Source organism: Pogoniulus pusillus, chromosome 34, assembly GCF_015220805.1.
Source record: "Pogoniulus pusillus isolate bPogPus1 chromosome 34, bPogPus1.pri, whole genome shotgun sequence".
Classification (NCBI taxonomy): domain Eukaryota; kingdom Metazoa; phylum Chordata; class Aves; order Piciformes; family Lybiidae; genus Pogoniulus; species Pogoniulus pusillus.
Window position 1 is genome coordinate 3736104 of NC_087297.1, and position 13786 is coordinate 3749889.

The 13786-nt window shown below is 47.5% G+C and overlaps 1 protein-coding gene across 4 annotated transcripts in view; it reads right to left on the reverse strand.

Moving 5' to 3' along the window:
- SS18 (SS18 subunit of BAF chromatin remodeling complex) overlaps positions 1 to 13786 on the reverse strand; it is a 57961-nt gene that overhangs the window by 31156 nt on the left and 13019 nt on the right. For all 4 annotated transcript variants that reach the window (XM_064170491.1, XM_064170488.1, XM_064170490.1 and 1 more), the window contains exons 4-5: positions 5661 to 5814; positions 448 to 669 (exon numbers count right to left, since the gene is read on the reverse strand). In XM_064170491.1, the coding sequence (XP_064026561.1) occupies positions 448 to 669; positions 5661 to 5814 (376 nt within the window). The remainder of the gene's footprint in view (positions 1 to 447; positions 670 to 5660; positions 5815 to 13786) is intronic.

Here is a 13786-nt window from a genome sequence, read left to right on the forward strand (position 1 = left end):
CCTGGAGGTGTTCAAGGCCAGGTTGGATGAGGTCTTTAGCGACTTGTTCTAGTGGGAGGTGTCCCTGCCTATGGCAGGGGGTTGGAACTGTCTGAGCTTTGAGTTCCCTTCCAACCTAAACCATTCTCTGATTCCATTCTAGCACTGGTTAGCCAGTGTGAGAGCTTTCTCTGCTCCAAGATCCATTCCCAGATACCTGAAAACAGTTCAGTGTCTGCAAATAATTAGAAAGACTCTGATACATGGAAGAAAGGAGATGCAGAGTCCTCCAAACATGGGTACAAATGTGTTTGAAGAAGGAAAGCTGAAAGAAAAGATCTTTAAAGAAGCAATCTTCCCATGGCTGGGAGGTTGGAGTAGAAGATCCCTAAGGTCCCTTCCAACCTAAGGATGAATCTGTATCTGAGATGCTTTCTTTGTACAGATGCTAACAAGCACCTCACTTACCTTGGTTTGGTTGCATGTTCATGTTTGGTCTGGGACCATAGTTGCCCATGGGCTGTCCCTGGCTCATAGTCATCTGGTTCTGCACTGGCATACTCTGTGAGGATGGCACTGAGTGGTTATAGCCGCCCATGGACCCATGGCTACTCGAAGGCATGTTCATGGAGCTGTTTGTCATATTGAGTTGGCTGGGTCCAGGTCCTTGCATAGGCATATGGTTAGGTCCTTCAGAAAGAAAAGAAGAGGGAAAAAAGGACCACATTAAGTATCATAAACCAAGGAAATGCAGTCATACTGAATCATAGAACTAAATGAAAGTCATTAAAGACAATGGCAGGAAAACAAAGCTGAAAACAGACTTTGCTCATCACTTCCCAACTTGACAAAAAACAATAGCAACAAGCAGAGTTCAGCTCCACTACACAATACATCTTCTTCTGTGGGTCAGCTGAAACTACCAAAACCAAGGTGTAAGTTACCATACAGCTCACCTTACATCTGCACCACAGGCAAAGCACTTAGTGTGTGCACAATGCTCTCTGAATTTCAGCCTGAACTGCACAAGATCAGTTTGGCAGCCAGCCTGGCAGCTCCCTCACAGCCATGTCACTGCTACAGCAGCTCTCAAACTGCTTAGAGATGCATAGAATGGTTTGGACTGGAAGGGATCTTCAAGATCATCTAGTTCCAACCCCATTGCCATGGGCAGGGACACCTCCCACGAGCCCAGCTTGCTCAAGGCCTCATCCAACCTGGCCTTGAACACTTTCAGGGAAGGAGCACCCACAACCTCTCTGGGCAACCTGTGCCAGTGTCTCACCACCCTCACTGCAAAGAATTTCTTCTAAATGTCTGGTCTCAATCTCCTCTCTTCCAGCTTTGATCCACTGCCTCTCATTCTGTCACTTCAAGCCCTTGTAAGAAGTCTCTCCTCATCTCTCCTGCAGTCCCCTTCAAGTACTGGAAGGTTGCTCTAAGCTCTACCCAGAGCTCTCTCCAGGCTGAAGAATCCCAGGACTCTCAGCCTGTCCCTATAGGGGAGGTTCTCCAGCCCTCTGATCATTTCTGTGGCCTCCTCTGAATCCTCTCCAACATCTCCATGTCCCTCTCATGTTGGGAGCCCCAGAACTGGATGCAGTAGTCCAGATGGGATCATTTCTGACCATGAGATCAATCAGTCAAGTAAAGCTAAGGTGAAGCAAATATCCAGACTGTAACACCAAGGAACTACCACAAGCTGCTAGAAGACTGCTTTCCTAATTCCTGTATTCCCACAGGGTTAGTGACAGGAAGTCAGGGCCTGGCCATGCTTTTGTTGCTTTCTGTTTAAAGAAAGTGCCAATAAGAGATGTGAGAGGGCTGGCCAAGCACAGAGCAGAGTACCTTCCTAAAAACTGATAATGCAAGAAGCAAATCAGGAAAGGGGGGAAAAAAACTATCAGAAAAGAAAAGCTGAATAAAAAACTCACCTTCTCTAAAAGGCTGCTTTACACTCCATGGCTCAGGTAGCACCAGAACAGGAGGAAGCACTCCTAAGCAAAAGCTGGCACACAAAATGCCAGCCATGCTTATGTCACAGTATCACAGTATCACCAAGGTTGGAAGAGACCTCACAGATCACCAAGTCCAACCCTTTACCACAGAGCTCAAGGCCAGACCATGGCACCAAGTGCCACGTCCAATCCTGCCTTGAACAGCTCCAGGGACAGTGACTCCACCTCCTCCCCGGGCAGCCCATTCCAGTGTCCTGGGGTCAAAGCCAGGTAGTTTGTGAGTGAGTAGCTCAAAGACAAGGCCAGAGGACAAACTAAGCCTTGCAAATGAAAAATAGAAGAAGACACTTCACTAATTCTTTTCTTGCACAGGTTTCTCCTGCACATGAGGACACAACAGTTTGATTTATTTTCCTTATGAATAAATGAAATAGGAAGGATGAAATATGAATGAGACATGAAGTGAGTATCTGCCATCCAAATAACTGCTTTAACTGCTATACTATTGCAATTCTCTGCTAGAATGAAGTTAGTGACTCTCATTAGTGACAGTATCTTGACTATTAACAGAAGTCATTCTTCCTCTTCATCACTTATGGACAGTAGCTTAGCTCTGAGAAGATGCATGCCAGCCTTAGTGAATTTGAGATTAGGTCTGGAGGAAGGTAAGAAGACTTTGAGAGACTTCTTAGTAATACACAAGGACCTGTAACTCAGAAAGGTCATCTGTGTGTGCCAGGAAAAAGGTCAGAGAACCAGGTCCTCCCTTCTACCTTGCTATGTATGATAAGTCAAGCTCAAGAAATCATAGAATCATAGGGGTTGGAAGTGACCTCCAAAGACTGAGCCCAACCTCCCTGCCAGAGTAAGATCCCCTAGGGCAGGTCACACAGGAACACACTCTGGTGGGTCTTGAAAGACTCTGGAGAAGGAGACTCCATAAGTTCTCTGGGAAGCCAGCTCCAGGGCTCCAGCACCCTCACAGCAAAAAAATTCTTCCTTTTGTTGAGGTGAAACTTGCTGTGACTTGAGTTTGCATTCATTGCCCCTTGTCCCCTCACTGGCAATCACTGGAAAGAGACTGGCTGCCTTCTCCCGGCAGACACCCTGCAGATACTTGTGGGCAAATCAGGAAGATGAACTTGCCACCAGCACAACCCAGTTCACCATCTCCTTCCAAACCCAGCCCACCCTTGCTGTGCATCAGAGATGCTCTCTCCCAGCCACTGTAACTCTTCAGACAGTACTTTTTTCTCCCAAGTAAAAGCCATCATCTGCCAGAGGTACAGATAACACTCAGCTCCACTTCAGGCTGAGAAAGGTCTGTCATGACTGTCTTCTCTGGTAGGAGGATACAGACACTCAGGGGATGCAATTAAGCACCTCAGCAGCACTGCAGGTCTCTTATTAACCAGAACACAACCATCCTCTGCTCTCCAGAACACAATCATCCTCTGCTCTCCAGGTAATGGGACGGCTCTGCAGTAGAGCTTTAAGTCTACTCATGGCACCTCCTTTAATCCTCACATCAACCCCTCTATCCATTCCCAGCCCCACGGAAGCTCTTGCTCAGATAAGCCCTTCCACAAATCCTGAGCTGCTATTTTTAAGGGCCTGTACTTTGTTTCCCCCAAGCTGGTCAGTCAGCAGTTCTCAACCCTGGCTTCTCTCTGATTGCACGTTTGTGACTTTATTCCTTGTGGACAGATCATCCCTCCAGATGTTTAAGGGTTTGTATCTGGTTCCTATTACAAAGTGCTTAAGTAAGTTTAGAGCAAGTGCCCTATAAACAGAAAGCAAAAGCATGCACTGCAGGAGCTATTCCAAGCACATGTGCCATGGTCTAGCTGATTGTATAGGGCAGGGTGATAGGTTGGACTGGATGATCTTGGAGGTCTCTTCCAACCTGGTTGATTCTATGATTCTATGTCTAGGAAGCAGAGAAAAACTCACAGGCAGGCAAACCAGCAAACACCCAAAGTAAAATACCACTCAGCTTTCCACTTAACAAGATGATTCTGCTGCCCCTTTTTCAATGCCTAAGTATGAAATGATTTTAGCATGCCTTTGTGACATTAGTGATGCCCTCAATCCTAAGCTGTTTATCTTCACATCCTCAGAGACAACCTTAAACAGAGAAGGGAAGCAACTGACATTCCAAAAAGGGAATTTGTTGGAGGAAAAGTCTAAATTAAAGCTTAGTTGGAAACTGTATTTAAGTATCTGTCTAGGTGAATACCAAAACAAACCTATTTACCTTTTCACACATTTTCCTAAGAGCTCTTTTCTTGCTCTACCTAATTACAAAATATGTATGTTTAAGGAGTGACTTTTCTCCCCCGTGGCTCTGCACTGAAGTCATTATGCTCACATTGTGACTTGGTAATCCTTCTCCTTGGAAAAGATCATTATAATAACAATAATATGATTACACCAGAGGGTCAAAGAGACTGATTTGTGAGAGGCAATGCTATTCTCCATGGGAGCTGATGGATCTTAGATGGATAGGGGACTCTACAACCAGAATATCTCTGCCCTACTTAGGGAGCAGCACATATTGCTCTTTTCCACTTGCAAACACAGACCATGACCAACGTGGTGATGAAATTCATTTCTCTTCTAGATCTTTTCTTTCATTCCTTACCTCTGCAGGACAGTCAAGTTTCTCTTCTCAGAAAAGCTGAAACTATCAGGTCCATAGTATCAAGATTTGCACTGACTACACCAATCATTTTGTTGTTTACTTTCTATAGAGTTCTGCAGAGTGATTTACTGTGCTTGCTGCCGTGGAGCTTATCTTTGTGACCACTGAGAGCAGTTGTCCTTTCTTGAAAGAATCAATACTTTGAAAAGCTTTGGCAGTGGAAATTCTTCCAGACAAAAAAAAAAACCACCAAAGCAAAGGTGTCCTGAAAAGCAATTTGAAGCTGAAAGCCAATTCACTTGAAGCAGATTGTATAACTTTAGGACTGGAAATTCCACAGAACAGTTTCTCTCTAAAGAAGCAACCTTTTCCAGGGCCTCCTCCAGGCTGATCTGACTGCTACAGGGAATTAGCTACCCCAGAGCTAGAACTGACTGCTAGGTACAGCGTGGGATTTCATTGTGTTGTTTCACTGCTTGCTTTCTGATTTCCCAAGCACTTATTCTGTTTGTTACCAAACAAGATGGCATAATGTAGACCTAGAACAACGATCTGGAGGCCACTGCTTTACAAATCTCTTAAGATTCAACCCATCTTCTCCAAGAGAGATGACAGAGGATCAGTGGAAGCTGGATGACTTTCTATAGAAAATCAACCTTATTTTCCTGTGCCATTTATTCAAACACCCTCTTCAAGATGTACCTATCTTCCCATTACCCAATTATTTAGCCACCAACGATTTCACAAGGCAGGATTTGTGTTCACTCAGCCACAGGCCAATACCTTTCCCCAATAAGCCTTCTGAAGCCAGCTGTACTGCATGGTTTCAAACAGACTAAATTTAGCCAGTTCTGTTCATCAGAGGAATGCTGTGTGTCAGCTACATCAAAGCCCAAGGGCAGCCTGATAAACACTGAATACAGGTCACGTAGCTCTGTAGCTAACAAACTCTAAGAGAGCTCGTACTCGGGGGCATTCAAAGCAGTTTTGTCATCAACAATCTAGTATCCCTTGAGCCCCCATGTCGTTTCAGTTGCCAGGCAACGCTGGTGTTAATGTCTTAGAGGAGAAAAACTTACCAGGCATCTGGCCGTTCATCTGGTTCTGCATGTGTGGCGCAGGAGGGCCCCCACCTACCATACCATCTGAAGACATGTTGTGGGAGCGTGGCGGTGGGGGAGGGCCGCTCTGACTCATCCCTCCTGGACCCATAGGCATATTCTGTGTGGGTGGCTGGAAGGAGACAGTTTAGTCAAACAGGAGAAGCAGTTAGGCTGACAAATACATTCTGTGTACATATGCTAGAGCATTTCCTATGGCGTTGGGGCAGAAAGCACTGCAACCCCTTCCTTGCTCTTTCTGCTAGCTTGAACTCCTCCCAGCATTAATGTTGTGTTGCTTTTGAGCAAAACGCTTCAGATTTCAATCTGAAACCTACCACAGCACTCTCAAGGAGGCTTCAAAACAAACACACAACAACCAGAAAATCACAAATCAATGTCTCGTTAGGAAGCTACCACCTGAACAGTTTAAGGTTGGTGGAGGAGTTTGTCCCTCCCGCAAACACACCAAGCGACATCAGAAAGAACTCCTCCCTGCTCGTTCTTTCACATCGACGATTTGTTGCTGCTAACAGAACCTTGCAGCAGGACAAAACAGGTCCAAGGAGAGCTGGAAGCTTCTGAACGCTCAGAGAGTAGCAAAAAGATTTGCACCTGGGTGTGGTAAAGCTTCAGTGATCTCTTCCCCTCTCCCCCCAAGGCCTTCAGCTCCTCCAGCTCCTCCTTCCCTGCCAAATGCCCCCCACAGACTGCAAGCACATTAGTGCTGGCCTCCAAAGGTCCAGAGACAGCTGCCTGGAAAGGATGGTTTTGGCAAATTTCCTAATGAAATTGCGAGGAAAATAACTGTATAACCTTGAGAGTTCAAAGAGGGAGAGCAAGAAAAACAACGAATACAAGGGGGAATTTACTCCTAGGTTCTGCTCAGGGCAGCACAGCTTCGTTCTTCTGTTAAAAACACCCCAGAGACGGCAGGAGCCTGCTCACATTCCTTAGCCAAACGCTCTCAGGAGAATAAAAATCACCTCTGTGAGAGCCAGTGCCTGAGTCTCTGCTTTAAAGGCCAGGTCTGCCCACCCAAACCCCTTCCTGTGACACGACTGTGGGGGTAGCTTTCAACATTTCTCTTTATAGAAAGAAGCAAAGGAGTGATTCCTAAGTTGCTGTCTAGCTCAGCTGCCCTTGCACCTATGCTACTCATCAGGAGGTTCATAAACCAAGGAATCATGGAGCTGTTTTGGTTGGGAAAGACCTCTAAGATCATCAAAGCCAACCTTCAGATAAACACCACCATGGCTGCCCAGGGAGGTGGTGGAGAAGAAGAGGCTGAGGGGAAACCTCCTTGCTCCCTACAACTCCCTGAAAGGAGGCTGGAGTGAGCTGGGGGTTGGTCTCTTCTCCCCAGTTTCAGGTGATAGGAGAGGAAATGGCCTAAAATTGCACAGGGAAGGGTTAGGTTGGAGATGAGGAAACATTTCTTCCCTGCAGAAGTTCTCAAACACTAGAGCAGGCTGCCTAGGGAGGTGGTGGAGGAGAAAAGGCTGAGGGGAAACCTCATTACTCCCTACAACTCTCTGAAAGGAGGTTGGAGTGAGCTGGGGGTTGGTCTCTTCTCCCCAGTTTCAGGTGACAGGAGAGGAAATGGCCTAAAATTGCGCAGGGAAGGGTTAGGTTGGAGATGAGGAAACATTTCTGCCCTGCAGAAGTTCTCAAACACTAGAACAGGCTGCCCTGGGAGGTGGTGGTCACCATCCCTGGAGCTGCTCATGAAATCATAGAATCACAGAATCAGCCAGGTTGGAAGAGACCTCCAGTGTGTGGACATGGCATCTTGGGACATGGTTTAGTGGCCATGGTGGTGTTGGGTGGACTCAATGATCTTAGAGGGCTTTTCCAGCTGCAACAATTCTGTGATTCTTCCTCATCCTCCAGAAGAGGCAGAGTAGGAAAGGTTAAGAGTGAAAGGCAGTTCTGCTCTCTGAACAGTGTGACTGAAATGCTGCTCCATTTGGCTTGGTCTTCTTCCTCCACCAGTGAGCAACCAAAGGCAGCTTTAGCTGTTTCCCTTCCCCTCACCTTCAGAAGCTATCATCCTACTTTTGCATCTAACAGAAATTATCCAAACCTCACATACAAGAAAAGACAACAGAGAGAGTCCATTTTTCACTTATCTTTAGAAGTGTATTTTGGCAGAGCAGTAAAACCAACACACTTGGTACATCCCATGAGCAGCCAGAGCTCAGAGCATAACAATAGCCCCATGTCAGCAGAGAGCAAAGCCAAAACCTACCCAAGGCAAAACTATTTCCAGAACTGGAATTAATTTCTTGGATTCCACACAGAAATCATCAGTAAATCCAATGTTCACACAATGTGCTGATCATGAACACTTCAAAGGGCTACATCCTTCCCAGATGTGAGGTGTTACTGCACAAACATGGGCATGTTGGTCCCTCTGTGAGGCAGCTGGCAACAGACACTGGCAGCCCAGAAAGTCACCACAGAATCATAGAATCAGTCAGGGTTGGAAGGGACCACAAGGAGCAGCCAGTTCCAACCCCCCTGCCATGCCCAGGGACACCCTACCCTAGAGCAGGCTGCACACAGCCTCAGCCAGCCTGGCCTCAAACACCTCCAGCCATGGGGCCTCAACCACCTCCCTGGGCAACCCATTCCAGCCTCTCACCACTCTCCTGCTCAACAACTTCCTCCTCACCTCCAGTCACAGTACCCAGGGCTGCATCAAAAGAAGTGAGACCAGCAGGATGAAGGAAGGAATTCTGCTCCTCTGCTCTGTTCTGGTGAGACCCTCACCTGCAGTACTGCATCCAGTTCTGGTGTCCCCAGGATAAGAGGAATATGGAACTGCTAGAGAGGTTTCAGAGACCATGAAGATAATCACAGGGTTAGGGCAACCTTCCCTATAGGGCCAGGCTCAGAGAGTTGGGCCTGTTCAGTCTGGAGAAGGCTCCAGGGATACTTAGAGCAGCCTTCCAGTACCTAAAGGGGGCTACAGGACTCTTTCCAGTAATTCCTTGACCCTCTCGAATGGTGAATCCAAACATGTGACACAATACTCCAATACTGGGGCAGAGCAAAGAGAGAGAAAAACCTCTCTAGACCTGCTGGACACACTTTTCTTGCTGGACTCTGGGATAACTCTGGTCTTCTTGGCCACACAGACACATTGCTGACCCATGGATAACCTTCTGTCCACAGGGACTCTGAGGTCTTCCTTGGAAGTAAGCCATAAAAAGAAACAAAATGGCTTCTAGAGTCACAGAATGGTTTGGGTTGGAAGGGACCTTAAAGATCAGCCAGTTCCAACCCCCTGCCATGGGCAGGGACACCTCCCACCAGAACAGGTTGCTCAAGGCCTCATCCAACCTGGCCTTCAACACCTCCAGGGAGGGAGCAGCCACAACCTCCCTGGGCAACCTGTGCCAGTGTCTCACCAACCTCACTGCAAAGAATTTCTTCCTCATCTCCAATCTAAATCCCCTCTCCTCCAGCTTCAATCCATTCCCTCTCATCCTACCACTACAAACCCTTGCCTGAAGTCCCTCCCAAGCTTTCTTGTAGGTCTCCTTAGGGCACTAGAATTCCATCAGGCAGACAGTTTGATAGGAAAAGGTAATTAAAAATTAAAAATCATAGAATAGTTTGGATTGGAAGAGAGCCTAAAGATCATCTTCCTTGGGCACAGACACCTTCTAGTGGACCAAGTTCAGCTTGCTCAAGGCCCCAGCCAACCTGGTTTCTAACACCTACAGGCATGGACCCTCCTTAAACTGTCAGGGCAACCTGTTCCAGTGTCTAATGGAGTAGAATTTCTTGCTAATAACTCATCTCAAACCGAGAGACTGAATGTTATCACCTGAAACAAGGCACAAAAGGATAGACTTCAATTAGGATTTTTTGTACATAGAATCATAGATTCAAGCAGGTTGGAAGAGTTCTCCAAGCTCATCCAGCCCAACCTAGCACCCAGCCCTGGCCAAGCAACCAGACCATGGCACTAAGTGCCCCAGCCAGCCTTGGCTTCAACACCTCCAGCCACAGCCACTCCACCACCTCCCTGGGCAGCCCATTCCAATGCCAATCACTCTGACAACAACTTCCTCCTCAGATCCAGCCTAGACCTGCCCTGGCACAACTTGAGTCTGTGTCCCCTTCTTCTGTTGCTGGTTGCCTGGCAGCAGAGCCCAACCCCACCTGGCTACAGCCAGGGAGCTGCAGACAGCAATGAGCTCTGCCCTGAGCCTCCTCTTCTGCAGGCTGCACCCCCCCAGCTCCCTCAGCCTCTCCTCACAGGGCTGTGCTCCAGGCCCCTCTCCAGCCTTGCTGCCCTTCTCTGGACACATTCCAGTATCTCAACATCTCTACTGATCTTAGGAGCCCAGAACTGGACACAGCACTCAAGGTGTGGCCTGAGCAGTGCTGAGTACAGGGGAAAGAAAATTAACACAATATGACAGAAATGCAATTTAATGCATGATACATACAAGAAGTAGATCATCCAATTTATGTGCTAACAACAAAGAAAACCTCAGGAGAACAGTCAATAAATTAAGGAGTAACATTAAAGGCAGGACACTACATAAATCACAGACACCTGAGGAATTCATCAATACAAGACATTAAGGTTCCAGTAAGGTTCAGAGCTAATTGTACACCCACTCATGCCACTGGAACACTTCTACAGGATATTATGGAGGAGATCTTTAAAGTGTGGCACAAGCTCTCGTGTCAGGGTCATAAACCAATCACTATCTCATAGTAATTAAAGGGAAATGTCTCCAGCTGATATAATTATTCCCCACTGCAATTCCTCCTGAGTACTTTTCTATTAGCTGCACAGAAGAAAACAAGAAAAAAATTGCTTTAAAATGGCATCTTCTCTATTTCTACTGGAGCTGATCCAAGCTTTTACAACTGGAGGGCTGCAGCACCTCTCCTGTGAAGAGAGCATGTGAGAGTTGAGGGTGTTCAGCCTTGAGAAGGCTCTAGGGAGACCTTAGAGCAGTGTTGCAGCATTTGAAGGGGGCTGCAGGAGAGCTGGAGAGAGACTTCTTACAAAGGTATGGAGTGACACAACAAGGGGTGATGGCTTCAAACCAGAAGAGGCTGGATTGAGATGAGCCATCAAGAAGAAATTCTTCCCCTTGAGAGTGGTGAGGCACTGAAACAGGTTGCCCAGAGCAGCTGTGGAGGCTCCAAGCCTGGAGGTGTTGAAAGCCAGGTTGGATGGGGATTTAATCAAGCTGGGCTGGTAGGAGGTGTCCCTGACCCATGGCAGGAGGTTGGAAGTAGATGATCTTTAAGGTCCCTTCCAACCCAAACCATTCTCAGGAAGTGATAAACTTCATAAATTTAAAAAGCACCCAAACCAAAGCCTTCAAACCCCACAAAACTTGGGCCATTGAACTTTCTTGCTCTTTACAGAACCTAAGGAAACTGAATATCCTCAGTAAGGTGCACAAAGCATGACAGAGGACTTCAAAACTACAAAACAACCACCGAGTACTCAGAAGCCAAATAGTCAGGGACAACTAAACCTGTTACCCTTCATGAAAAGAAACTTACCCAACACGACCCCCACCCATTCACCTGAGATGTGAAGGGTGAACCAACATGCAAATGTTGTCAGGTTAAAAGAACCAAAGGCTACTTCTCTTCTCCTGTTGGATAGCTGACACAAAGGAGGGAAAATGAAAATCACTACTGAATATACTCCAATTTGGGTTTGATGGGTGGACCACGAGATGGATAAAGAACTGGCTTGAGGGTGGCACTCAAAGAGTGGCTGTCAAGGAGTCCATGGCCAAGTGGAGGCCAGTGACAAGAGGAGACCCTCAGGGGTCAGTCCTGGGACCAGTCTTGTTCAGCATCTTTGTGGGTGCCATGGACAGAGGCATTGAGTGCAGCCTCAGCAAGTTTGCTGCCCACACCAAGCTGTGTGGTGCAGCAGCCAGGCTGGAGGGCAGGGATCCATCCAGAGGGAGCTGGGCAGGCTGCAGAGGTGGGCACAAGCCAAGCTCAGGAGGTACAACAAGACCAAGTGCAAGGTCCTGCAGCTGGGTCAAGGCAATGCCAAGCACAAATGCAGGCTGGGCAGGGAGTGGCTGGAGAGCAGCCCTGAGGAGAGGGACTTGGGGGTGCTGCTGGAGGAGAAGCTCAACAGGAGCCAGCAGTGTGCAGCTGAAGCCCAGAAACACAAACAGAGCCTGGGCTGCAGCAGCAGAAGTGTGGTCAGCAGGGCCAGGGAGGGGATTCTCCCCCTCTGCTCTGCTCTGCTGAGACCCCACCTGGAGTACTGCATCCAGTTCTGGAGCCCCTGGGACAAGAGGGCTGTGGAGATGCTGGAGAGTGTCCAGAGCAGGGCCAGGAGGATGCTCAGAGGCTGCAGCAGCTCTGCTGTGAGCACAGACTGAAAGAGTTGGGGCTGTGCAGGCTGGAGCAGAGGAGGCCTTCCAGGATCTGAAGGGGGCCTAAAAAAAGCTGGGGAGGGACTTTTGAGGCTCTCAGGGAGTGCCAGGACTGGAGGGAATGGAGCAAAGCTGGAGGTGGGGAGGTTCAGGCTGGAGGTGAGGAGGAAGTTGTTGAGCAGGAGAGTGGTGAGAGGCTGGAATGGGTTGCCCAGGGAGGTGGTTGAGGCCCCATGGCTGGAGGTGTTTGAGGCCAGGCTGGCTGAGGCTGTGTGCAGCCTGCTCTAGGGTAGGGTGTCCCTGGGCATGGCAGGGGGGTTGGAACTGGCTGCTCCTTGTGGTCTCTTCCAACCCTGACTGATTCTGTGATTCTGTGATTCAATTATGAAGCAGAAAATGTTAAACATTTCGCTATCAGTAAAAAACAAATTAAAGAATTAAGATGTAAATTAGCTCCACTTGCTAAACACTAATTTTTGGCTCGCTTCCCCAAACACACAGGGTACAATTTATAGCCTCTATGAGCATTTAAAAGTTATCAGAGCATGAAAACATCAAAAATATTTTTTCTAAAAAAGCTTTTTTTGTGCAAGTCTGGAAACCTGAGCAAGAAAAGGGACAAGAAAACCACAACAAAACATTAAATATTAACTAATAACTTGCAGCCAAAAATAGCCTCCTGAATCCAAAAGTTATTTGAAAGCTTAAAAGCCAAACTGCACTTTTGTTTTTTTTTAAGAGGATTTTCTATTCAATAATAAATTAGATCAAATGTAAGACAATAAACAATTAAAGCTGCCACGTGGAACTACACAGCTGGGCCACGGTGCTGGTAGGTTGATGGTTGGACTCTACCATCTTAGGGTTCTCTTTTCCAACCCAAACAGTTCTATGATTCTCTGCCCTGTTGGATTTTTCTTATCAGGCTGAAAGATTTGTTTCTGGAATGCTTATTGTTAGAAAACCTGAGGAGGAATGTCAATAAACTGTAAGAAGGACAGGAAACAGTGTTAAGCATACCAACACACACTATTGCTGATCAATGCAAACAGCAATAGACAGCTCAAGCAGGCTACCAAAAACACAACCTGCTCCAAATTCCCTCAGAAGAACAATGAAAAGCCCCATGGAGCACCCACAGAAAAGCCTTCTGATCTTTCCAGGAGCAGTTCTAACTCAGGATTCAATCATGGCTTGGCTGAGCACACTGCCTCCTGGATAAAGCACTGCTGGAAAGGAGTGGTGGTCAATGGAAGTAAATCCAGTTGGCAGCTGGGCACTGGTGGTGTTCCTCAGGGATCTGTGTTGGGACCACTTCTGTTTAACATCTTTGTTGATGACTTTGATTCAGGCACAGAGAGTGTCAGCAGCAAGTCTGCAGGTGACACCAAGTTAGGTGGCAGTGCTGATGTGCATGAGGGTAGAGAGGATCTGCAGAGGAACTTGGATAGGCTCAGATCAATGAGCCAACATGAATGGGATGAGTTCCAACAAGGCCAAATGCCAGCTCCTGCACTTGGGGCACAACGACCCCAAGCAACACTACAGGCTTGGGGCAGTGTGGCTGGAGAGCTGCTGGCAGGAAGGGATCTGAGGGTTGTAACAGACAGGAGCTGAATTGGAGCTGTGTGCCCAGGTGGCCAAGAAGGCCAAAGGCATCCTGGCTTGGATTAAAAATGCTGTGGCCAGCAGCAGCAGGGAGGTGGTTGTCCCCTT